Consider the following 27,856-nt stretch of genomic DNA (forward strand, 5'->3'; position numbering starts at 1 on the left):
TTTTATTGAAAGGAATGTAAATATTTTATTTCCATGTGGTCTATGATTTCTGTTAATGGTGTTCAGATTTTCCATTTCTGAATTATTTTGTGTTTATTATTTACAAGATTCGACAATTGACGATTTTACAATTTATACATAAAGATGACATTGATTTCTTTGAAAGGGCTGTAGTCTTATTGGACTCCACCTAAATTTCCATGTGTTTCAAACAATTTGAATCAATAGGCACACCTGGAGTCCCCTGATTTCCCATGTATTGCATTCATCCTCTCCATTAAAGTAATTTCAAATTCAAAGTGGAATGTTGGCATGCTTCTTCCAGGGGTTGGACTGTTTTTTACTGGCCAACACTTCTAAATCACGGCAAATACGAAGTCGAGTAGACGAAGGTTGAATAATGTCATCAACGAAACCTGTTGAACAGATTTTGAACACGGTAATCTACTTTCACTGTTGTGCAACAACATCCATGCTAAGAATCAACCCTAACTTACCCATATTAGCTTTTCAAAGGGGCTGATGGGTGTAAAAGGGCTGATGGACCTCCACAAAGTCATATGCTTTTATATAGCTTAAACCTAAAGTGAGATAGATCTTATTCATGAAAGTCATGATAACATTCCAAATTCACTGAAGGGGATATTCAATGAAAAAAAGTAAATGAAACCCTTACAAACTAGGGGTAGCAATTAGTATGCTTTTTGTAAGGCAGTTCCAGAACATCTTTTGCCTCAAATCCATCCTTGGGGGCTACAGATAGAAAAATGGGAAAAACTCAGCAAGGTCAGCCAGTAGTGCAGGAATGAACAAAACTACTTGGTCCCCCAGATGTTACAGGCTACAATTCCCAGCATGTCTATCATTGACCATGCTGGCTGGGAGGGTTTGCAGTCCCAAAAAGTCAATATTGCAGGAATGGGCAAAGTGCATATTGCTGGATGCTTCCTAAAAGAACCATGGACAGAAGGGAGAAGGAAGCAATACACTGCAAAGCTTCAAGTAAACAAAAAGATTTTATTCAGTAGCCTTTATTTCGGTCAACAAGCCTAAAAGATTTAATTATAAAAGGGAACGTGGAGAAAAAAAGAAGAGGAATTTTTGCAGATACAGTAGTCTCACTTATCCAACATAAACAGGCTGGCAGAACATTGGATAGGTGAAAATGTTGGATAATAAGGAGGGATTAAGGAAACCCCTATTAAATGTTAAATTATGTTATGATTTGCAAATTAAGCACCAAAACATCATGTTTCACAACAAATCGACAGTACTGTATTTACAAATTTAGAACCAAAACATCACAGTGTACTGAAACAACTGAAGCAGACTGTGTTGGATAATGCAGAACGTTGAATGAGTTCTGTATTCTAAGCGAGACTACTATACGTTTCAAGAAACTAAAAACTAGGTGTTTTGAAATGAAGCTGCCTTGGGTCCTATACTCAAGGAAAGATAAAATATAAATAAAATAACACTGAATGAAAAATGAGTGAAGTATCCTGGGAGAAAGACCTGAACAAACTACGGTATGTTCCAGAAATGAGGGAAATAAACTGTAAAGAAGGAGGGAAATCCTTTGTTGACACCTGTCTTTCCATAGAGGAAATCATTCCATTGTGTTCTATTTTCATACCAAACAGGGAAAAATGAACTAAGCCAAAATGCACAGCAGGTGGTGGGCATCAGTAGATAAGGACAGATGGAAAAGGTGTCAAGAGTGGGATGAAGAAAGAGGGAAAAGATGACTATTTAAAAGACTGCTAGTCAGGATTTCCCCACCAACTGTAATACTGCCTGTAATTGCATTACAAAGGGTTTTAGTAATATAAATTCTCAAAGTCACTATACCTCGGGTTGCTGCAGGGAAAGGGTTTGCAAACTTTTCCACATACTCTGCCTCTGCATGTGCCCCTTTTCCTCTGAAAATTATCTGAACAGCTCCCTAGGAAGAGCACAAAAGAGCAGATTTACTAGAATTCATCTTTCCATCTGTGGTTTTAAACGCTTACAAACAGAGTGAAACAAGAAACAATGTGAAAAAACAACCAATGCAGTGGTGATTGTCAGAAGACCAAAGTACATGCTGCCTGTAATTACCTTGGCTCCCATCACCGCTACTTCTGCTGTTGGCCAGGCATAATTTGCATCTCCTCTCAGATGCTTAGAACTCATCACATCATACGCTCCACCGTAAGCCTAGAAAAAGAAATACAGTAAATGTCAGGTTATTCTCTAGAAGTGGGGTTCTCAAACTTTTTCAGCTGCAGAGCCCTTTTTGAAGCAAAGTTTATTGTGGAGCCCCAAAAAATGTTATATCAGACATGGGTAAACTTTTTGAAGCATTGTGTTTCAAAATTTGACAGACAGGTTGGGCCAGTGGCAGATGGATAGAGAGTGTTTGTGTGAACTAATTTTTAAAAATAACGAATTCCTATGCACACTGCATATATCTCGTTTCTAGTGCAAAAAAAAAAAAGGGGGGGGGGGAGAACAATCCAATATTTTAAATGAACCATTTTAGCAAACATAAACAACAGTATTTCAGTGGAAGACCTAAGGAGCCATCCAGTCCAACCCCCTTTTGCCATGCAGCAAAAGCACAAAGCACCCCCAACAGATTGTCATCCAGCCTCTGTAATAATAGTAGTAGTAGTAGTAGTACTGCAGAGTAGTAGCTGCAGAGGCCATCGAGTTCAAGTCTGTTCTGCCATGCAGAAAAAGCACAATAAAAGCACCTTCAACAAAGGGCCACCCAGCCTGTATAATAATAGTAATAAGCAATAACAATAGATGAGGAAGACCAGGAAAAAAGGCTTTGGGGACAAGGGAGGGGAGGGATAGAAGTAGGAAAGAGGAGGGAAAGCTTGGAGGGGGAAGGAAGAACAGGGAACCTCAGAGCCCCTAAGGAGACAACCTCTGCATTTCTATTGTAAATAATGTATAGTATGAAAGATTAATAATAAACTTTATAACTTGCTCTCTCTCCCCCCGAAGGGACTCCGGAGAAGACTGTTCTCCTTTAGCCTCTTTGAGAACTTATTCAATACTGATAATGTGAATTAGCCAAAATCCGAATATTCTTATGCTGAACACTCTCCATCGACAATGACTCGTCTCACTACAGTTTCCCTAAACAATATAGTAATGCACATAAGAATACTCCTTTCACACAATAAACCAAGATTTCCATGTACATGTTATATCTTTATATACACAGACTATTTGCTCCCAGTTTGATCTTTCCTTAAGGACAAGCACTAAAATCAGTTACTAGACGAAAAGCTAGATCATGCTAGAACCAAGACCTTGCTTCCCATATAAGCCATAATCATAAAACATTTTCCCTGGCTCACAAATCCTGTCCTTTTTAAAATATATTAATTTTTATATCACATATCAAACATTGCCATTAATAATATAAATATAGCTAGAACATAGTTAATCCCTAAAGTTTTCGGGGCCTACAGAGCTGTGTTCCCCTCATTCACAAGTTACGCATTTAAATATGTGGATCTTTTTTTTAAAGTCTTGGTCTGCTTCCTAGAATTCTAAATAGAAATATATGGTACAGAAGTTTGCGATTTGTTAAATGTAGAAAGTATGTGTAGTCTTTAGATTGACACAAGATTAAACTTTAAAGTCTCGTGACTGAAGACAGCATTTTTAAAGAACAGGCTTTGCCCATGAGGTATCTAGATAATCAAATAGCTGCAAAGAAGCAGAGAATGTAAAAAGAGCCCCGGAGTAATTATGCAAAGACAGAAAAATCAAGAACAGAGGGAGCTTGGAAACACTTGTGCTGATTAGGCAGTTGGGTTAAAAATAGGGCATGTCTCTTTTACACATTATCAATAATGCAGGAGAGGTAGTAGCTATGAAATACAGTTTACTTCACCTTCCTTGTAATGATAGTGATTTTTGGCACAGTGGCTTCTGCAAAAGCAAAGAGCAGTTTTGCACCGTGACGTATAATCCCACCGTATTCCTGAGCTGTCCCTGGAAATCAATAAAACAAGAATTTTAGTGCCTCTGGTAATGATCCTCATGATAAGAAACCATATCCCCAGTGCTAATTATGATCACAGTTGGAGGCCTCAGATGTCATTACAGTAACAAGAGGACAGGTGGAATGCATGATTGCATCAAAATACAACATGTAGGTCAACCAACTGCAGCTAGGCTGTAATGTTAACATCTGTGTGTTAATTCTTGGTTTGATGAATAATGGAAAAATCTATCCACAGACTATGCTTTTAATTATATGTTGCAATAAATCTGCTCTCCAAAATAGAGCACTAATTTATCACTTTAGACAATTGCCTAACAAAAGTGTGGTCCACTTCTGACATTCCATGTATTAAGCTACAATTCCCATCACCTTTTACCATCAGCAGTGCTGGTTAGAATATGTGGAAAATGTAACCTAGCATTCACAGGATCACAAATGGCCACACCTGGCACAATGGAAAAGGAGACATCTCCACTGCTTTTGAATGTTGATGCTCACTGTTGTATCTGCTTGCTACTATGTTATAAGTAATTCCTGCTGTGAGTTGTGGTAGTTGGAGGAATGCATGACAACAAAAGGCATTTCTGTAAGAAAAGGAAGCTGGCTTTTTAGCTTTTTCATTGAATTACAGTAGGAAAGTTCCTTTTCTCTCCAGAAAGAGATAGTTTCAATCTGTCTCTGCCTCAGCTATCATTACATCTCCAATGGTTGCATTATCGCTTCCTAGTTAACCTAGCTAATAGAATTGCAGCTGTGATGTCCACCCCTAGAAGAGACACAGTTTCTATTTTTGTAATTAATGGAATTAAAGATCAGAACATGGTGCTCAGTTACACTAGGAGGCTAACGCTATAAAGGAAAAATAGAATTCCATGTCCAGCCTCCATAGACATGTGCAATTTAAAAAGAATACTTCCACATTTATCATATTTGCAAATTAATTGTTGGATTACAAAATGTAAGCTACAGTAATTAGGTTGGAAGACAAATGTTCATCTCCTCTCTTAGTGATTTTTAAGTAGTTTTTAAACAATTACTAAAGGAACAAGAAGAATTAAATGAACTTTGTATAAATGCCCAACCACATTATCAGAGAAGGAAGTACTGCAACGTGTTCTACAAGTACAACAGAAAGGATGCTCCGCAAAGAAACAGCTCCCTCTCACATGGAATTTATGCTTACCTGTAACTGGTTCTTTTTGACAACTTTCAATTCCAGATTGGAGAGGAAAGAATGAATATCCTCTCAACTTCCATCACTGCCAATAAAAGAAAACGGCAAAGAACATACCTGGTAAAAATCCAGGCACATCTACAAATGTTATCAGAGGTATGTTGAAAGCATCACAGAAACGAACAAATCGGGCTCCCTTCACAGAAGAGTTTATATCCAAGCAGCCTAATTTGTTTTAAAAACAAAAAGGTAGGTAATGATGTTACAATATGGTCCGATGCTCAAGCATTTCATTCAAAGTCAACATACCACTTCTCTTCAACATTAGTACACCACAACGACAAGAGTTAAAATGTTAAAATGCCTGATTTGAAAAGAAACTTTAAAATCTTTTAAATTGTTTACACTTCATACAGAGGTAGCTAAAGCCTTTATTGGAGAATGCAGGGTGGAGGGAATCTTATGGTATTATGGGAAATGGTCTTGTTCTGGATACCATCATCAACTCTTCTGTTCCCAGTTAAGGACAATATGTAACAGTTGGCCCTCTAAACCTACAGATTCAACCATTCACAACTTGAAAATATATATTTTTTAAATCCCAAAAGCAAACCTTTACTTTCTGGTTTTATAAAGGAGACACTATTTTACCATGCCACTGTATATAATGGAACTTGAGCATCCAGAGATTTTGGTATCCACAGCGCATCCTGAAACCAAACTCCAGCAAATATCAAGGTCCACTGTAAGTGAAACCTCATCCGATCTGCATATGCCTTAGTCAGGAGTAGGTTTCATTCTGTCCCATTTCAAAAAGCAACAGGTAAAGGGAAATACATCTAGAAAGGTAGATACCCTGTGAATTCCAATCTTTCAACTGCAAAAAAAGGCTGGAGCTCAGGCAGAACTTCTAAATACTGGGACTGCAGGTTTCCCTTCTCTGGCTTTATATGAAGTAAAAAGGGGATGGAGAGCATCTGGCTCCCCGGGGGTTTCCAGACTGAAATTCTCATCAATCTTAGCCCATTTAACCAATGAAGAGTGAGGATACTCTTGACAGTGATGAACCACTGATAGTATTTTCCTTGAAATTTACCTTCTTCCATGAACAGAAAATTTCAACAGTATGTTGTCAGAGACAACTCTTAAAATACAAATCACATTAGAGGAGAATGGCTTATGTTGACACCATGGCTATTAAGAGACATGATAAGAAATGTGCCAAACCCTAGCCTTAATATATATTATAGCATCTTCAACTAGCCATTGTAATCAGCATGAAACATTATCTACGTAAATTTCAAATACCTTGCTACCAATGTAAAGTTGTCTGGCAAGACTAACAGGAGAGGAAGAAATAGCTGGCATTAACGCATTGCATGGGGAGATTGAGGGATGCAAAATATGTGAAAGCTGTGCCATCTGCCTGTGCTTACATTTAAACACACTAATGATTTTGCCATGGAAGAAGCATAATTTCATGAGGATTTTTCCTGGTCAAAGTTCTCATAAACAGAACCCTTAGGGCAGTGGTTCTCAACCTGTGGGTCCTCGGATGTTTTGGCCTACAATTCCCAGAAATCCCAGCCAGTTTACCAGCTGTAGGGATTTTTGGGAGTTGAAGGCCAAAACATCCGAGGACCCACAGATTGAGAACCACTGCCTTAGGGCCACATCTCTGTACCTAATTTACAGCATTTATTGAATGCCAACTCCACTCCTACAGGCTTCTCTTGCTTTGGTTTTATATTTGGTATCCCAAAGATCCATCTTCAGAGAGAAACAAATCTTTGAAAGCAAGCCTTTATCTACTTGAACAGTGAGCTTATAACACATGAATAAATGAAAAAAGAAATACTTCAACCTCCTTTCTCAGACATAAAGGTTTTCAAGCTGCTGCAACAACTCTCTCACCTGAGGCTACTTTGGGCTGATTGCCAACTATTCCAACCGTTCTTCCATTCATTCTGGCAAACCCAATTACAATGTTTCTGGCATAGGAAGGCATAATCTCAAAGAATTCTCTCTCATCAACAATCTGCATAAATTGGACACAAACACTTTACTGCAGCAGGGTGACAAAACCTAGTCTTTATACAGACAACTCAGATTATAAGACAGCAAAAACAGGGTTAAAAATCCTTTTCACTATACTGCTCTTAAGTCTCATTGAGAGGGGATGGTTACATGGTGGTGGTTATAACAACAATTCTTGCATTCCTCTCTGCACGGATTTCAAGACTTAACAATTTATACGTTTAAATTCCTGAGAGGCTGTTTTGCTTTTCTTACTCCTAAACAATTTACTTTGTCCAGCTGTAGTCTTCATCTGTTTTATTCTTTTCAGGAACATTTTATACTCAGCTTGATGAGACAACCTACATTTGTTTTTCTTTTAATCTCTGACAATGTGGCAAATCAGGGCAGGAGGAAAGATGAGCAGAGCACTGCATGCTCTACTGTGAGGTTACTGGGTCAAAGCTGTGACAATTTTTGGACAGAAAAATGATTGGAGGGAGGAATGTTTAGCTCATATTTAGTCAAGGAGAGGGCATAACATAACCCACATAACTCTGCTCGTTCTCTGGCATCAACCCAAGAACTCATTGCACTGGATTTCATAGATGCAGGTGCATTAAAACGGCACAAGGTGCACAAAGAGTATGGAGTGTTTTAAGGCAGAACTGTACCCCCACACCTCCAGTTCTACTTTAAAACAAAGTCTGTGCACACAATGTACATTTTATCTTCAAGAAACCACTTATTTCTGCCATTGTGCCATCAAAATTAAGCAACAATTGAGCAGAAAATTATCTTGCCTACCATTCAGCACTTTGCCTATGATAGCTGAATCCCAATCACTGACTCATATACTGTGCACATAGTGTATAATATTTAAGTTACTTTATGTCATAAAAGATCATGAAAACAATTAAGGGCAAGAACTTATACACATCTCACCCTTGCAGATTTCCCCAAATGCCTAACAGTTCTTCCACCACACTAGGCTGCTTCCCAAGTGACAAGTGACCAGACTCCTGTCAATTGCAGCAGCTGCTCCTCAAGAAGTAGGGATAGGGGAGGTTGGTCCAGGATTCACTGCCTAGCAACTTATTAACTGTTTTTATGTATACATAAATTCCATACAGGAGTCTGGCCAATATTATGCAGTGGTGCAGAAAGCTTACCGCATGTATAATATCCACCATATCATAAGCTTTAGTTGATTCCATTGGAACAATAGTATCCAACTCAGGTACCAAGCGGTTGCTTTAAAAAAAAGAATCAAAAGAAATAAAAAAATTACTCCTGTGAGGCATGAACCTAATGCAAATTCAGTCTACAGGAGAGCTGAAGGAAATAATTTTTAATGTTTAATATTCCAAATTTTCAGATTCAATTCCTTTTTAGCCAGCTGCTTTCATTTTCTCACACACCAAGGAAATATCAAAATAGCAGCATGCTCCCTTATTCTGTCAGAAAAACAACCAAAGAACTAATCAATACCAACAAGAGAGAACAATGAAAGAGAAACAGAACGTCGTGATCCATTAACTGATTGCCAACCACATGACACAATTCCACAATTATAAAAGGACAATTTTGATTTTTTATTCTTCAAACCTGTAGTACCTGAAATATCAGGACGAAGACCCTAAGAAACTTGAATCACAAACTAGGAATAACTAAGCTACTTAGAAATTTTCAGTTGAAAAGACTGACCTCTTCAGTGATAGACTTCTAAGAAATCTTAACTATGCAAAGGGATGAACTATATATAAAACTCATTTCAATTCTCTGAAGATTTATAATTTGTTTTAAAAGGAAAAAAAACTACTTACCTAGGGTCATGGCATTCTCTGACAGGAGCTGGATCTTTATTACTAAGAGGTAAGTAATTAAAAAATACTCGGAGATTGAGCAAAGCATCTACATCATTCTCAAAAGCATTGTGTGCAACCCCTATGAGGAAACACCAGAAACAAACATTAATCTGCAAGGAGTACATGAAACATTCAATGAGGACCCCACCCCCAAGAAAGCCCACAAGCATCCGACAAGTAGAGTAAGTGACACCTTAACTTTCAGTGCCATTTTGTCCATGACATTGAAGGTTTGCAAGATTTATGTTCATGCAGCCCGCTCTCTGTCATTATGTTTGGTTCCTACGTTCTGTGTATATTGTTTTCTATGTTTTTATGTTTTACATTTTAATGTTATGTTGTTTATTTTAATGCTATTTGTACTGTTATATTGTAGTTTGTTGTTCAGGCTTGGCCCCATGTAAGCAGCTCCAAGTCCCCGTTGGGGAGATGGTGGCTGGGTATAATAAAGTTATTATTATTATTATTATTATTATCATTATTATTTACCAAGAATCCTGGATTATCATACTGTGCAAATACAGACAACATACGTGAGTGCACAGTATTCTTTTATTTATAAATTACAAAGTATGTATTTATTTATGGAATGGTTATCACTATATGTAGCAACAGAAGATATTCCTTTCAATATATATCAGCTATGAGACATAAGTGGACTATCCATACAGAGATAATGAAACTCTAAATATGTATTTTTAGAAAGGCAATGAGAATGAACCATTGCCTTCACAGTGACCTTCATAACTTTCCCAGGAGTATCAAGCTGACTGCTGTTGGAGTTAGAATTCCTAGTTTAAATGAATCTTTGGTCCAATCAAATAGGACAATCCTTGAAAAATCATACTGATTTAAAACATTGGTTTATGGATCTGGAGAGTAGAGTTCAAATCCCTGCTTAGCCACTGAAACCCACTGGGTGACACTGGGCAAGTCACACACGCTAAGATTGAGATACAGACAAAGGCAACCCCCCTCTGAACAAATCCTGCCAGGAAAACCCTGTAGTGGGGTTAATTTAGGGTTGCCATAACTTGGAAACAAACTGAAGGCACACAACAACAGACTACAATCCGAATCATGTTGCTTTCCTAAAAACTTAGAATGAAATTACAGTAGAGTCTCGCTTATCCAACATAAATGGGCCAGCAGAACGTTGGATAATAATTTATTTATTTATTTACCTTACTTATATACCGCTGTTCTCAGCCCGAAGGCGACTCACAGCGGTGTACAACAAACAACAGCAAGAATTCAATGCTAAGTATAAAAACAATTAACAGCCTACACATTACACAGTTAATAAACAATTACTACAGAAGCCATTCACTATCGTCTCACTATCTCATTCACAAACTAATAAGGAGGGATTAAGGAAAAGCCTAGGTAAAGGTAAAGGTAGTCCCCTGACATTAAGTCCAGTCATGTCTGACTCTGGGGTGTGGTGCTCATCTCCATTTCTAAGCCGAAGAGCCAGCGTTGTCCATAGACACCTCCAAGGTCATGTGGCCGGCATGACTGCATGGAGCAACGTTACCTTCCCGCCGGAGCGGTACCTATTAATCTACTCACATCTGCATGTTTTTGAACTGCTAGGTTGGCAGAAGATATGGCAGAAGCTAGGGCTGACAGCGGAAGCTCACGCCGCTCCCCGGAATCGAACCTGCGACCTTTCGATCAACAAGCTCAGCAACTCAGTGCTTTAACCCACTGCGCCACCGGGGGCTCCAAGGAAAAGCCTACTGAATGTCAAATTACATTATGATTTTACAAATTAAGCACCAAAACAAATCTTCAGAAAAACCAGTTCAATACACGGTAACGTTATGTAGTAATTACTGTATTTACAAATTTAACACCAAAACATCGCAATGTATTGAAACAGCTGTGGATCCAGGTGAAAGGCAGACTGTGTTAGATAATACAGAACACTGGATGAACGAAGGTTGGATAAGCGATGCTCTACTGTATAAAGAATATACTTTAGCAATTTCCCACCTGATACTGCACTGTGTGTTTTTGCACCACCAAGTTGCTCCTGAGTAACATCTTCATTGGTAACAGATTTGACAACATCAGGGCCTGTAATAAACAGATAAGATGTATCCTAGAGAGGGAAAATGAAAGCATGAGGTATAAGTTCCAATACTGTATTTCCCACCCCTTAGGAGTTTGCAAAATGGCAATTTGAAAAGCATAGAGCTCTATTTCTAACTCATGCTGACTTAAATCATAAATGCATTTAACTAAAATCACCATGCTTAGGTATTCACTCCCATTGATCAACATCTTGTTGTTGGAATTGTACCTCTTTATGTTTGACAAGGCAACTAAAGTACATCTGAAACACAGTCACTCAAACTGTTTAATACCTTTCGATAAGGAGAACTCATGCAAGGCAGTCTGTTCCACTTTCAAGCACCTCTTACTATCAGGAAATGTTTACTAATAATTGCTTTAAAACATGACATAATTTTAACCCATTGTTTTGGGATAAACCTGTGGAGAAGCAGAAATAAATACTGTTCCATCTTCTATATAATAGCCCTTGAAGCTGGCTATCATACCACATCTCCCTCATCTCATCCTCAAACTAAATGTACTCCATCAGCCACCTCATATATGTATTTATGTGTACATGCATATGAATAGTGTCTGTATATACAGATGTCTGTCAGTGAGACTAACCATGAGGAAATGCAACCTGCATGCAGCAAAAGATTTAAAGCAAGAGCAGAGAGCTCCAGTAGGGGGCAATTTTCACCCCGGCCACAGGTGTACCACTTAATTTGGGGCTGAAATCAGTCAAAAATATCAGATCAGAAAGCATTTTAAAAGCCAGTCCTGATTTGCACTAATTTTATAACACTTTTGACTGACCTCCCCCCTCCTCCACCCCCAACAATTCCAGGGGAGCCCACATCTTGGAGGGGCTACAATGTGGTTTGCACATGCTTGCTTTCAAGCAACAGAAATATAAATGCTTCCCAAATTAGCCACTGTAGGTGAAAAACATCCTGAAACAAGTATTCCCAATAGGACTCAACCCTGAAACAAAAAGTTTATTTACTTATCTCAGAGTAAAGCACAACTGAAAGAGTAAATTTTTTAAAAGCCAGCTTAGGAGATCAGAACCTGAAAAAAAATCACTTTTGCATTATGAAGAATGAGAATTAAATCTTTAACTTGACTTCAGCAGGTGAGGAGAGAGGAAGAGAAAATAGAGATACCTTTCCCTGCCTCCTGATCCCACAATCATTGCTCTCCCATTAAACATTCAGGTCATGGTTTTCTTTTAAATCTTAGCAACACAATCTCAAACAAGATGACTCACAGTGATTTTACTATATTCAATGAGGCGTACGCCCTACTAAACATTTAGGATTGCAGTCAAGGCAGCATGCTATATCCTTACCTTAACCATAAATGTGAAATCAGTCAAAGCAGGAGAATAGACGGCACCTCCTGCGCAGGGGCCCATGATAAGAGAGATTTGTGGCACTACTCCAGAACACAAAACATTTCTCTGCAGGAGGAAAGAAGTTTCAATCTTTAAATAAATATTTAGTAATGCCTTCTAGCAAGTTTCCACTATCATTATATTTGTAAAACTTTCCACCTAACTAATCCTGTGTTAAGTTTTATAATAATTACCTATAAAATAATATAATATAAAGCAGTAGATTCCTACAAAAAGAAAAACAGATTTGTCACATGTTTTTGGCTTAGCTAATAAGCTGGATCCTGAATTCCCAGCATTTTCTTTGCCAAATCAGATACTTTTACATTCTGGGCATCAAAAACACAAAAAAGGAAATGAAGCGTAAGGACATCACAGAGCTTTTTCAGTCTGGTTTTATTCCAGACTTTCTTCTTGCACTGAAAGAATGGTTGCAGCCACTATCTGGCCATCCACACTAAGAAAAAAAGACGATATATATTCCAGATGTTTTGGACTTCAACTCCTAGAAGTCCTGGACAATATGGCTAATGGCACAATTCTTAAAGCCAAAGACCAAAGCATCTGGATCTCCAAAGGCTAAGAACCACTGTTATAAAAGGTTCCATTAAACTTCTCCCCCTTTCTGGGGCTGAAGTGTGTGCAGTAATAATAACTTCATAAGCTTGCTGCAGGACAAGGAGAGGTCTAAAACAAGATAATTGACGTGCAATGCAGTATACAGCAGATTAATCTGGTGCTGCAGGTCTACATACAAGAAGAATGGAGATTTCAATAGGTATCATTGTGTCTAAGCAGCAACCCTTGAAAAATAAATAGCTTCTGAAAGCACTGATTTATTTCAAAAGGCCGTTTCCCCTGTTATTTACAGCAGGAGAATCTAAAACATAATGTGTGGAAGGATGAAAAGAGAGATCAGAGGTACATTTTTCCTACATCAAAACAACTGTGCCTCTCAACTTTAATTGGCCTAAGACCTGGAAAAAGCAAGAAAAGAAGTCTTTATGTTGCTCATACTGTCACTGTTTCTTCAGAATTTCTGAATTGGTTCCTAGCTTATTTAATTTTAATGACATTTCTTAATGAAAGGAATCCTTACCAAAAAAATATCAGCATAGCCAGCCAGTGACTCTACGCCTTCTTGGATGCGGGCTCCTCCTGAATCATTCAATCCAATCACAGGAGCACCAACCATTGCCGCCTGATCCATGATCTGAAGAACAGAAGCTATTATTACCCCCAGTCATGATGGTTCCAAGATAAAATTCTGATTCCAATTATAGTCTTTACAGATAAATTACTTGCTGGTCCACCACAGTGTCCCATGTGGCAGCAGTACTATTATTCCACCTGCATATTGAATTAACTCTGCTCGTTTATGCTCTTTTCATTAGTTTTGGAGTGTCTTAAACTGCTACTAACTACACAGAAACTGTATAGTGTAACAAATCGAAGCATACCTGTAACCAATGGTAAACCATATTTATTATTCACTTACTATTATAGAATTTATATTTCCATTCTATTATACTCTCACTGCTTTTTATTGTATCAACTTCTTGGCTACTGCCAAGACAGACATAAAATCATTCTTGAAGTGTGTGCTTGGAAAGAGGGAATTCAGTGACATAAAATCATTCTGAAATATGTGTGTTTGGAAAGAGGGAATTCAGTGACGTTAGATAAACAATAGGATTAAGATTTATAGAACCAAAAAACCTACTGATTAGTTTGATTGATTTGCTAAAATGTGATCGCATGAACTGAGTAGGATGAGATTTTCTGAGATTTAGGAAGGATTAAATCATTTTGAAAATATAGCCACATTACTTTTAGAAGACAGGATGCAGGGAATTTCCACACAGCAAAGATATACTTTAAACTATATGAAAAATGCTTCGTCTTTGTATTCTGCAGGGTACACCTAAATGGAAAACACTGAACTTATAATCTTTTACAAGGCTCACCTTGCAGATCTTTTGAGCATGTGCACCAGATAAACTGCCCCCAAAGACAGTGAAATCCTAAAAAAAAATGTAATATTGAAGACAGATATAATTTAAAACACTAAATGTACATACTGGGTTCAGCATTAGCTCAGAGACCAACTCTAATCTTAACAGATTTTTTTTTAAAGATTGTATAAAACAGATGCTATGTTCCACACTTCATTCAATATTCTTGAAAAGTCTTCAGGATAGAAAATAAAAACTAGCTATGCAGTTAATACTATGACGTTATAGAACAGAGTTATCCATGCGGATAGGGTCTGAAATAGAGCTCAGAGACGTGTCCTCCATTCCACCTCGGTGTTTACTGAAAATGCAGTAGCCAGATGCTACAGAAAGAAAGAAAAGAAGGCTTCTGCATCTTTAGTAGCTGGGCTAAAGAAGGGATTTCAACTTGCATGACAGGCTAAATCTCCTGAAATACTCTTCTTTTGCATCTGGTCATACAAATATACAGGCAGATATACTGCAGCTGAACAATCCATGACTTCCATGGATGACTCTGGAACACCATCTGCATCCTTATCCAGCAATGCAAGATCCTCAAGCATAAGCAATACAGGACCCTTACACACAGCCATATAACCCAGAATATCAAGATAGAAAACCCCACAATATTTGCTTTGAATTGGGTTATCCACCCTGTCATATATTGCAGTTTGTTCTGGAACAGCTGTTCCAGGAGCTCCAGATGTATTTGCTGTGTTTAAATGTTTGTGTGCAATCCCATGCTTGGGATTTTGCAGCAGGGGGTTTCCTGTTATAATTTGCATTTATAGGGTAAGCCACCTGCCAGTTATAGTTAGGTTCCCTGATCCCGCCCCTTGTTGAGTTTTGGAGGGAAAAAAGCCATTTTGAGTTAGTTCTCACAGAGAAGCCTTTCACACAGGACATAGAACGAAGTGGCTCCTGTAGAAAAGCTTCGTCTTTTACAGCTTGGCCGGGGTTATACAGCCCTACGGCTTGGCCAGGAGACATACAGCCACAGCTTGGCTGAGGGACTCCAGCCGGCCATCACAGCAACCTGAACTCCTTCTTTTTCCCTGGAGGTCTACAAAACTCTGTTGAGACAAGGGTCGCTCGCGGAAGCCAGACGCAGTTGGTACCGGGTGCAGGGGCTCCACGTCAACAGAGGCAAGTACAGACTGCCCAGATTAGAAGCTAGGATTTCCCCTTTAGTTAATTATAGTTAAGAAGACAGTGCCTGTTCCCTGCGGACAAGTTTGAGAGAACTGATACTTTAAAGCTCTACAATACCTGTTTGTTCCTTAATAAAAGAACTTTGTTGGACTTACTTTAAGCATTCTAAAGACTCTGTTTGGGGGAATCTAAGGGCCTTTATTCTGAGGCAGCCCCGGTGTCCCGTTGGGCACAGAGAATTTATGTCCTGTGTACGGTTTAATGCACAGGCCCAGCGTGCGACAGCACAGTAAAAGACAAAGCTGGTGGCTTCTGCCACCCGGGAATAGAGAAAAAGACTTTACAGCTACAGAACAGTGTTTAAGAAGCCTGTACAAGCCGTTTCAAGTCTTCATTACCTGGATCCATCCATCTGTGTGTCTGAGGAGTTTCGGCCATCTTGAAGAGGAGCCCATCTGTCTGCGTCTCTTCATTTTCGGCCATTTTGGAAGACCAGAAGGGAGGGGCTGGCAGCCTCCTTCTTTGCTTCAGCTCTCATCCCACCATTTTGAAGATCTACTCAGTTTGCAAGTTGCTACATTTCTCCTCCAGCTTTTGCACAGCAGGTCTGCATGGAATTGCAACATTCTTCTCGTCCTTTCTAAAGTATCTACATAGCAAGCTCTGCTAGGTCCTGCTACAGTTTCCAGCAGGAGCAAGCTTTTCCCGCCCTTTTTGAAGCTCAGCTCTGCAGAAGCCTTTGGTGCTTGGCTTCCAGATTCCTGGAAAGGGTTTTTTGCAATCGCCTTTGGCTTTTTGCAGCCTTTCAGCAAGAGTTCAATGTGCATCTGAATTATTGCATCTGCTGTGTTTATTCTCTGCTTTAAAGTTATAAGGTTTTGAGTGTGTTTGCAACTGCATTGATTGAATTGCTTGCTCTGTCCTAACTGCATTGCTTTAAAGTGATAAGCCATTTGTGTGTGCGCATTATTGCTTTGATATATTGCTTGTTTTATCTGTTATATCTGCATTCTTACACTGACTGCTTTGTAATTGCATTGACATATTGCACTGCTCTATTGACTGGATTATTACTACACTGACATTATTTGTTATTGTGATTGCATTTCTATACTGTTTGGGCAATTTGTTGTCATGGCTAACATCTCAGGTTCCCCAAAATCTGAGGACAAGCCTTATGATTTAAGATCCCACAGTTTTCATGCAGCCTACTTTGATCCCTCCCCCAGAAGGGACAAAGATGGTCAAGCTTTGCCCGTTGGCAGCGTGATCCCAGAGCCGCTTAAGCATTCCCCAAAGGCTTTAAGTGTACAGAGCAGTCAGGGAGGTGTTTCTGGCCAAAGCAAGCACAGCCACACCAGCAAGAGGCATAGCAGCAGACATGGCTCCGCATCAGGATCGTCTGTCTCCAGAAACAGCTCCTCATCTATGGCGGCCTTTTACAACAGAGAAACAAGGCGTCTCAAACTGCGAGAAAAAATCCTAGAAGCAGAAGCTGAGGCTGCAGCGGCAGACCTAGGCCTGAACTTCGAGCGGGCTCAACTAGAGTTAGAGACAAAGCAGAAGCAGGCGCAAGCCGAGTTAGAGGCGAAGCTAAAGTTGTCGCGCATCCAGCAGGAGGCAGCGCAGAAAAGGGTCCGTGCCAACATCTTGGCAAAGGCGCTGCAAGGAGAATTGTCTCAAGAAAATGTCAACCGTTTGCCAACACCTCCAACCACACCTCTTCTGCCAGCCCACGTTGGTTTCCAAGACGGCAAGCTGGTGCATGCGGACAGCGACATCACGCCACGCAGGCTGGTCGAGCAATTCAGGGCCAGGAGCCCACAGCCGCCAACTCAGGCAACAAAGCCCAGCCCAGAAATCAGAGTTTCGCCCATTCCTGAGGCCACAGGTGTTCCTTGGAATGGACCTTCTACATTTCAGAAGAACTTCACTTTTACCCCCCTCCAGTCAAAGTCATGCGAAGAAAAGGTGAAGTGCGAGGTGTGCCAATCCGAAAGGCATTGCTCAGCTATGCATGACAAGGATTTCGTGCCCTCAAGAGTGGAGCCACAAGTCCACGCTCCCCAAAAGCTTCTCCAGGAGATTCAGCTGGACCTTCATCGAGCATTGAGGCACCCTCTGTGGCCTGCACACAGCTTTGCGGCAGCCCAAAAAAGACTAGGATTTGCCACCCCATTTGTTTGGCAGAGGTTTTTCCTGCCAGCAAGCCTTGGATGAAGAAGAAAATGTACGTGGCCCTTGACAACCAAAGCGACGGTTCCCTGGCCACCCCTGACTTCTTCAAAATCTTTAAGAGGCAGGCAAAGACTATTGACTATTGTATTTCTACTTGTACAGGCAAACAACAAAGACAGGGCCGCGTTGCATCTGGATTTATCATTTCGCCATGTGGCAAAGACATTCGTTTTGAGTTGCCTGACCTTATTGAGTGTGCGTCCATCCCACGCAATAAGGACCAGATTGCTACCAGAGAGATGATGCAAGCGCATCCTCACCTGAAAGGACTACAGGACCTCATTCCACCCTTTGAGCCGGGCATTGACATAGTCCTGCTCATTGGATCCAACTGCCCCAGCTTGGTGAGCATCCGAGCTGAGAAGAGAGGTCCTCCTGGTGCACCTTTGGCACAGAAGACTCCATTCGGATGGACCATACAGGGACCTGTATGTGTCGACAGAATGCATCCTCCGTCTTCTCTGTGTCCAGATCAGCCCAACACCCTCAATTGTGGCAGAGTCACCCTCATGCAAAGTTGCCTCAGCCACATTTCTGTTTGCTGCCAAGGAGTTTCATCTGAGGTTTCATCCATCTGCGATGTATCCCAGGACGACGAGAACACAGCGCTGTCCCGAGATGAACAAGAGTTCCTGAACATCATGAACTCCAAGGTGACTCTCAGTGAGGAAGGGAATTGGATCGCCCCTTTGCCCTTCAAAGCAGACCGGCCTACCCTGCCTCCCAACAGACAGGTAGCAGATAAAAGACTGCAGTCTTTGAGACGCAAGTTACAGCGTGATCACAAGACCAAACAGCAAATCGGTCAGGCTCAAGATTTACACCAGCTGAGCATCCCACGCCAATTCACGGCCAGGAGCCCTTTCCAAGGCTCACACACTGAACTCCATGTCTTTTGCGATGCTTCAGAGAAAGCTATCTCAGCTGTGGCTTATGCCAGACAAAAGGGCTCTAGTTCTTGCACTTTAGGTTTTGTTATGGCCAGGGCCGAGACTGCTCCATCTGATGCCACCATCCCTAAGTTTAAAGTGCCCCCAGATAGGACCCAGTGTCAATAGGTATTTGAGTACAGAAAAGGTTTCATGGTTGTTTAATGTACTGCATGCGTCTCACATGGGGGGTGGGTGGAAATGTATGGATTGGTAAGGAAGGTGAAACTAAGAGTGTGCCAAAATGGCAATGTTTCTGTGTTGCACAGACCTATTTGTGATGTTGTGTTGTTATTGAAAGGATAATTGTTCATTGCCAAATTAGATTTACCGTTTATTATAGTGTAGATTTCTCATCATTGAGAAATCTAGGCCAGGAGTGTTCTGGAACAGCTGTTCCAGGAGCTCCAGATGTATTTGCTGTGTTTAAATGTTTGTGTGCAATCCCATGCTTGGGATTTTGCAGCAGGGGGTTTCCTGTTATAATTTGCATTTATAGGGTAAGCCACCTGCCAGTTATAGTTAGGTTCCCTGATCCCGCCCCTTGTTGAGTCTTGGAGGGAAAAAAGCCATTTTGAGTTAGTTCTCACAGAGAAGCCTTTCACACAGGACATAGAACGAAGTGGCTCCTGTAGAAAAGCTTCGTCTTTTACAGCTTGGCCGGGGTTATACAGCCCTACGGCTTGGCCAGGAGACATACAGCCACAGCTTGGCTGAGGGACTCCAGCCGGCCATCACAGCAACCTGAACTCCTTCTTTTTCCCTGGAGGTCTACAAAACTCTGTTGAGACAAGGGTCGCTCGCGGAAGCCAGACGCAGTTGGTACCGGGTGCAGGGGCTCCACGTCAACAGAGGCAAGTACAGACTGCCCAGATTAGAAGCTAGGATTTCCCCTTTAGTTAATTATAGTTAAGAAGACAGTGCCTGTTCCCTGCAGACAAGTTTGAGAGAACTGATACTTTAAAGCTCTACAATACCTGTTTGTTCCTTAATAAAAGAACTTTGTTGGACTTACTTTAAGCATTCTAAAGACTCTGTTTGGGGGAATCTAAGGGCCTTTATTCTGAGGCAGCCCCGGCGTCCCGTTGGGCACAGAGAATTTATGTCCTGTGTACGGTTTAATGCACAGGCCCAGCGTGCGACAGCACACAGTTCAAAGCAGAAATTGTGGGATTTTATTCAGCTGTGTGGAAGGGGCCATGGACAAGCAAAAAGGCACCCCAGCAAATTACACTTTTTCATGCAAAGCAACCCATAAAGTATGAGAACAGAACAATATTCTTGAGGCCATTAAAAATACCTCATCCAAGACCCAAGACACTAAAGCCCCTTCTACACTGCCATATTATCCAGATTAACAAAGCAGATAATCTACATTATCTGCTTTGAGCTGGATTATATGAGTCTACACTGTTATGTAATCCAGTTCAAAACCGATAATCTGGATTTTTATTGACAGTGTATAGGGGGCCTAAGAAAAACTACAGAGATCAAAACATGCTTCATTATACACTTGTTCACAGCAACATCAAATGCATCTATTTCTTATACTAAAGAAAACATGACATCAATCCACAATTAAATGGAAATTGCAGTTCTGCTAACTTGGTATTATAGAAATAATATGCTTTAGTGTTTGCGTATTTTTCAAGGTGGTCATCATGCTTTTCTATACAAAGGAAGTCAGCAAACATCACAACACAATGTAAATAATAAAATTATTAATATTTATACAATTATACAACAGTAAATATAGAAACTATCAGAAAACCAGTTTTTTTTAAAAAAGAGGAAAGAGCTAGATGGAAAGGTCAATATGTTCATTGCTCACTGAAGGTCAGATGTATTTCTTTATGATGCCAGATTCACTTATTTCATGCTTTTGTTACCATTATAAAATGCTCCTGTCCTTCATGCTCTCTTACAATATTTCAGATAAATATTCAGAACATTTTCAGTGAATGATATGAAGAGTTATTACTCATACTAGTACAGCAGGTGCAATTCTGAATACCAATAACATTAAAAAATAATAAGCATATTACTGAGTTATCTTTAGCTATGACAAAACAGCCATTTTAACTCATACATTTCAAAATCAAGTAGATAAATATGCAGATGTAGCCAAAAAGTACATCTATCTAGTTTGAACACCATAAATCTTCATATTGTATATAATTTTTAAAACCAAGTATTTCTCATGCCTGTCAAAAATATGCCCGACAATTGTCATTTTGACAAAATAAGAATTCAGTTAACAGGTACAATACATGCACTTTGAAGTAAAAACAAAATTTTAAAAAGTATGAAGGTGCTAATAAGGAAATAAAGTTCTATAATTTAATCGATGAAAAGCAATACCTGACTGAAGACATATGCCAGTCTACCATTAATTCTACCCTGACCAGTTACCACACTGTCTCCAGGATACTGCAACAAAAAACAAAGAATGCACAATTAAGGATACCAACATTTTAACATTATGAAATCACTTTCAGAATAAACCAATCAAATACAGGCAGTCCCCAAGTTACAAACATCCGACTTACAAATTATTCATAGTTAAAAATGAGGGTGAAACAACAAGAAGTGAGAGAAATATACCTATGAGATGGGAAATTCACTCCTATAAGAGTTGTAATGGGGAAAAGGTGTCCACATTGAAGCTTTATAACCAATTGTTGCTTCCACAATTAGCCAATTTTTCAAAATCCAATTATCACAGGGACAGAAAGTGATGTGAAATCTTCTGAACAGGGGCACAGACAGCAAAACAAACACCACGTATTAACTATTGCCTATGCTATCCAAAGCTAAAAATTATACATATTTGGCTTGAGATACACTTTAAAATGTTTAGATTTACATACAAATTCAATTTAAGAACAAACCTACAGCACCTATCTTGTTCGAAACTTGTGGACTGCCTGTATTTGCTAATCTGAAACTCTGGGTCTTTACATTTCCAATTAGATCCTTCAACAATTCTTTATATGCACTTATGAAATTATCAGATCAGAAAGAAATATTATCATCCACAGAAAAAGGAAAACATATCCAAGAGCCTCCTTCAATTCTGTTTACTACATAAAAATAACCTGGGACAAAAAAAGTGAGGCTTGCCACTGCTGCTTGCCATTACGTTAACTTCAATTTATGATGACACGGTGAATGAGAAACTTCCAAGAAACCACACTATTAACAGTCTTGCTTAGGTCTTGAAACCCAGGGCTATGGCTTCTTTGACCAAATCCATAGGATTTAGACCCTGCAGTACAATAAAGATCTCTGGACCATAATAAAATGTTGTTGTTGACTAAATCAATCACTCAATAATACTTCCTTTTTTCGTACTACTTTCTCCTTTACCAAGCATTATTATTTTGTACAATGAATCATTTAACCCATGATATAGAGCCTCAATTTAGTTATTTTGGCCTTTAAGAAGAGTTTAGTCTTGATTTGCTCTAGGACCCATTTGTGTTTTTCAAAGTCCATGGAATCTGTAGAGTTCTCCTCCTAGCTCCACATTTCAATTTAGTTGATTCTCTTCCTGTCAGATTTATTCACTATCTGGTTTTTGTAACCACGCACAGAAATCAGAAAGACATGAATGTAGACTTTCAATTATATATTCTTAAACTTAGCAATTTTATATGTAACACAGGCTTATGCATATGGAAAAACAGAGACAATCCATTCTGTTAGAGCATACCAATGGTCATCCCAGATGCTGTAGATGAAACAACATGTTTCTCAATAATGGAAGTACACAAGACTGTAAGTAAAATAAAGAAGTAAAATCAGGTACCTTGTTTTTGTCATCCTCCATCCCAAAATCTGAACATCTGTGTTCCACAAACATGTCATACTCTACGAAACTGTCAGGATCCAGTAAGAGAAGAACACGCTCCCTGGCTGTGAGCTTACCCTGAAGAGAAGGAATAGCATTAACAAGGTAAACTTGAGTCCTTTACATTAAATTGGAATTACACATTGTTAGAAATAATGCATTTCTTTGATTCTAAGGTGCCATCAATTGTAAGATGCCCACTAATTTCAGTACCAACGGAAAATAATATAATCTTAGAAAGAAATACAGTATATATTGAAAATAATTCCAATTTAAAATTTTATGCAGGCACTAATTTGCTCCCTATTTCTGCTATTTCCTTAATATTCTCACTATCTTACCCTTCTCTTTTATAAATTGTTGTCCTATGTCATCATCATGTTCCTTGAAATTTATTGCTTTTTCTTTTTATATTTCTCATTTCAAACATGGAAAACTGCGCATGTGGAAAAGCAAAATCACTGACATGTAAAGAACTCTAGTTGAAGAGGGGACTATCAAGGGGGAAAGGATTATCTCCACTGTAAGATGAATATATTTCTAATTGCACCGGCAACGGATTGATGTATTAATCTAGTAGTTACATTTATATCCTTTCTTTGTACTTGAGAGCCGAAGAGGGTTTACATAACTCTTCATCTCTCCACTTTATTCTCTCAATAGCCTTGAGAGACTGACCTAAGGTTGCTTAGTAACAAGTCCATGATCAGTGAATTTCATAGCTCAGTTGAGACTAGAATTCAAATCTTCCTATTGTAATTAATAGGACATAATAAATGTTCAGCAATCTAGTTGCATGTAGATTAAACACAACAAAAGCAGAGTTTAGTAATTTGCATTTCTCTGACAGGTGGAGCAAGTAGAAATGTACTTTTACTACATCTAATAGTTTTCAACCTGAGGGTCCCCAGATATTTTGGCCTTCAACTCCCAGAAATCCTAACAACTGGTAAACTGGCTGCGATTTCTGGGAGTTGTTAAACATCTGGGGACCCACAGGTTGAGAACCACTGAATTTCAGCAGATCCAACTTAGAAGTTTATGGATAATCTTAAAGAAAAAAACACAACTAGGAAGTCTGAGAATAGTTAACCATCTAATCCTTAAATGACTTGGTTTTGTAAAAGAATGATTACAGTTTGGTGTCTGAAATCTTAGCCCTGTTCCTGGGTATATTTGATGTGCTGATTCCAAACACGGCACAAATTTCCTGCCACCTGCTCTAGCTTTTGAGATACAGAATATATGCCATATGATGTGCTCTATCCAAATAAAACCCAGAAATGTAAAGAATGCAATTTCTATAAGGATGGATATTACAAATTGCAGTCCAGGTTTTGTAATTTCTCTACTTTTGCAGATTTGCTAAACAAACTAATGCAAGGCACATATAGTCATAGCAACTTAATACGGGTTTCCTGTGAAAGGTCATGATGATAATAATAATAATAATAATAATAATAATAATAATACATCGCACAGTCCTAGACGCTTGGGAAGTGTTTGACTTGTGATTTTGTGATACAAAATCCAGCATATATATCTCGTTTGCTGTGGCATTCTATGTTTTTGTGTCAGTAAAATATAAATAATAATAAAATTTTATTTATATTCCGCCCTATCTCCCCAAAGGTACTATGGGGAGATTCCAATCACAAAAAGGCAAACATTCAATGCCTGAATACAAAAACCAATACATACATAATAGCAACAAATAATAACCCAACGTATTAAAAATATAACTTAACATCTAAAATTAAGATCAAATAAGTTATATCAACATAGAACAAAGCATCAAACAGGCGCCTCAATTGGCCAGAACAGATTGAATTCCTTGATTATTGCCAAAGATGTTAACTAGGCTAGCAAGGTAAACAGGGCCCGAATATGGATGACAAATATTAATCAGAGGTATAGTAACAGTCTCCAGCAAAAGATCACCGCCTTGTCGTGGCGCTGGAGCTTGAGCACCTCAATAATAATATCGAGGATAGTTTTGACGGTGTGGTGAATGAATTAGAACCAGACATCCTGAGGAGTGAGGCTGAATGGGCCTTAAGAAGCATTGCTAACAACAAGGCAGCAGGAGACGACGGGATCCCAGCTGAACTGTTTAAAATCTTAAAAGATGATGCTATCAAGGTGATGCATGTCATATGCCAGCAAATATGGAAAACACAAGAATGGCCATCAGACTGGAAAAAATCAACTTATATCCCCATACCAAAAAAGGGAAATGCGAAAGACTGCTCAAACTTCCGTACAGTGGCCCTTATTTCTCATGCCAGTAAAGTAATGCTCAAGATCCTGCAAGGAAGACTCCAGCAATACATGGAGCGAGAGTTGCCAGATGTTCAAGCTGGGTTTAGAAAAGGCAGAGGAACGAGAGACCAGATTGCCAATATCCGCTGGATAATGGAGAAAGGCAGGGAGTTTCAGAAAAACATCTACTTCTGCTTCATTGACTATTCTAAAGCCTTTGACTGTGTGGATCATAATAAATTGTGGCAAGTTCTTGGTGGGATGGGCATACCAAGCCACCTTGTCTCTCTCCTGAGGAATCTGTACAAGGTCCAAGTAGCAACAGTAAGAACTGACCACAGAACAACAGACTGCTTCAAGATTGGGAAAGGCGTACGGCAAGGCTGCATACTCTCACCCAACCTTTTTAACTTGTATGCAGAACACATCATGTGATGTGCGGGGCTTGATGAATGTAAAGCTGGGGTGAAAATTGCTGGAAGAAACATTAACAACCTCAGATATGCAGATGACACCACTCTGATGGCCAAAAGCGAGGAGGAGCTGAGGAGCCTTCTAATCAAGGTGAAAGAAGAAAGCGCAAAAGCTGGGTTGCAGCTAAACATAAAAAAAACCAAGATTATGGCAACAAGAATGATTGACAACTGGAAAATAGAGGGAGAAAATGTGGAGGCCGTGACAGACTTTGTATTTCTAGGTGCAAAGATTACTGCAGATGCAGACTGTGGCCAGGAAATCAGAAGACGCTTACTTCTTGGGAGGAGAGCAATGTCCAATCTCGATAAAATAGTAAAGAGTAGAGACATCACACTGGCAACAAAGATCCGCCTAGTCAAAGCCATGGTATTCCCTGTAGTAACCTACGGATGTGAGAGCTGGACCTTAGGGAAGGCTGAGCGAAGGAAGATAGATGCTTTTGAACTGTGGTGTTGGAGGAAAGTTCTGAGAGTGCCTTGGACTGCGAGAAGATCCAACCAGTCCATCCTCCAGGAAATAAAACCCGACTGCTCATTGGAGGGAAGGATACTAGAGACAAAGTTGAAGTACTTTGGCCACATCATGAGGAGACAGCAAAGCCTAGAGAAGACAATTATGCTGGGGAAAGTAGAAGGTAAAAGGAAGAGGGGCTGACCAAGGGCAAGATGGATGGATGGCATCCTCGAAGTGACTGGACTGACCTTGAAGGAGCTGGGGGTGGTGACGGCCGACAGGAAGCTCTGGCGTGGGCTGGTCCATGAGGTCACGAAGAGTCGGAGACGACTGAACGAATGAACAACAACATAGTAATAGTATCATTATCTAATCCTCCTGCTCTTCATAAGCCAATGAGCAGAAGTATGTTTTCAGTTGTTTTTTGAAAGTGAGGAGGGGTGGGGCACTCTTAATTTTCTTAGGGAATGAGTTCCAGAGGTGGGGAGGGGGATCTAGGAGAAGTCATGCTTGAGACGGGGTGGGACCGAGATGAGGGCCTCCTCCGATGACCACAGTGTCCGAGTTGGGTGTATCAGGGGAGATGCGATTAATCAAATAGCCTGGACCCGAGCCATTTACAGCTTTAAAGGTAATAACCACCACTTTGTCTTTAACCTGGAAGCAGACATGCAACCAATGGAGCTGCCCTAACAGGGGAGTGGTTGTCTTCATTTCTAGTACAGAATGGAGATCCCCTATCCTAAATCCCAAAATCTGAAATACTCCCAAAACTGTCCACTTAAGGGGAAACAAAACAGAGTAGGGAATAGATGTCTAATTCTGTCAACGAAGGATATAATTTCCCCATAACCAAGTTGTCTCTTAAGGGCCTTTCCACACAGAATATCAAAGCAGATAATCTACAGCAGAGGTCCTCAAAGTTTTTAAACAGAGGGCCAGGTCACAATCCCTCAAACTGTTGGAGGGCCGGATTATAATTTGAAGGAAAAAAAAACATAAATGAATTCCAATGCACACTGCACATATCTTTTTTGTAGTGCAAAAAGCACCTAAAAACAATACAATAATTAAAATGAAGAACAATTTTAATAAATATAAACTTATTAGTATTTCAATGGAAAGTATGGGCCTGCTTTTGGCTGATGAGATAGGATTGTTGTGTGCTTTCAAGTCATTTCAGACTTAGGTTGACCCTGAGCGAGGGCTGGGTAAATGACCTTGGAGGGCCGTATTCAGCCGCCAGGCCACAGTTTGAGGACCCCTGATCTACAGTATTGGATTATCTGAGTCCACACTTCCATATAATCCAGTTCAATGAGGATTTTATACATGGATGTGTGGAAGGAGCCTAGGAAAAGTTTCAGACATGGTCAAGGAATCCACCAAGTGTGAAGTGTGAATATATGTAAGGCCTGGGCAAACTTGGGCCCTCTAGGTGTTGTGGACTTCAACTCCCAGCATTCCTAACAGCCTCAGGACTCTTCTCTTTCCACCTCAGCCGCGGCTGAGGGGGAAAGAGAAGAGTCCTGAGGCTGTTAGGAATGCTGGGAGTTGAAGTCCACAACACCTAGAGGGCCCAAGTTTGCCCAAACTGTATGCTGCTGTTTGACACAGCTTTAACTGCCATCCTAATGCAATGGAATCCTGGGCTCTGCAGTCTGGTGGGAGGCACCAGCACTCTTTGGCACAGAAGGCTATTCTATGGCCCTCCCTCATTCCCTCCCTCCCCTTCTCAAGGCCGTGGAGAGTCCCCTCACGCACCCGGCGGTGCTGGGCCTCTATGCGGGCCTTTCCCCCGCCCAGCAAGGCCGCTCGGCGCTTCTCCTCGATGCGCTCAGGGACCGTGAGGGCGCGGGGCGAGGAGCTGGTGCTGAAGGGCCGGCAAAGCCTCGACGCCGGGCGCCAGGAGGCGAGAAGCAGCCGCACAGCCGCCATGACAGACTGACTGACTAGTTGGGCTAA

General features: G+C 40.1%; 1 protein-coding gene across 1 annotated transcript; it reads right to left on the bottom strand.

Annotated features, from left to right (window-relative positions):
* Positions 1–27,856, bottom strand: PCCB (propionyl-CoA carboxylase subunit beta). Its single transcript, XM_060768054.2, has 15 exons — positions 27,656–27,856; positions 22,658–22,777; positions 21,208–21,276; positions 14,498–14,554; positions 13,630–13,743; positions 12,486–12,596; positions 11,069–11,177; positions 9,029–9,149; positions 8,375–8,456; positions 7,101–7,224; positions 5,304–5,411; positions 3,899–3,999; positions 2,101–2,199; positions 1,852–1,945; positions 1–416 (listed from the first exon to the last, which is right to left on the bottom strand). The coding sequence occupies exons 1-15, from the start codon at positions 27,827–27,829 to the stop codon at positions 295–297; spliced, it is 1,605 nt and encodes a 534-aa protein (XP_060624037.1). The 5' UTR covers positions 27,830–27,856; the 3' UTR covers positions 1–294.

Source organism: Anolis sagrei, chromosome 3 (assembly GCF_037176765.1).
Source record: "Anolis sagrei isolate rAnoSag1 chromosome 3, rAnoSag1.mat, whole genome shotgun sequence".
In the NCBI taxonomy this organism is placed as follows: domain Eukaryota; kingdom Metazoa; phylum Chordata; class Lepidosauria; order Squamata; family Dactyloidae; genus Anolis; species Anolis sagrei.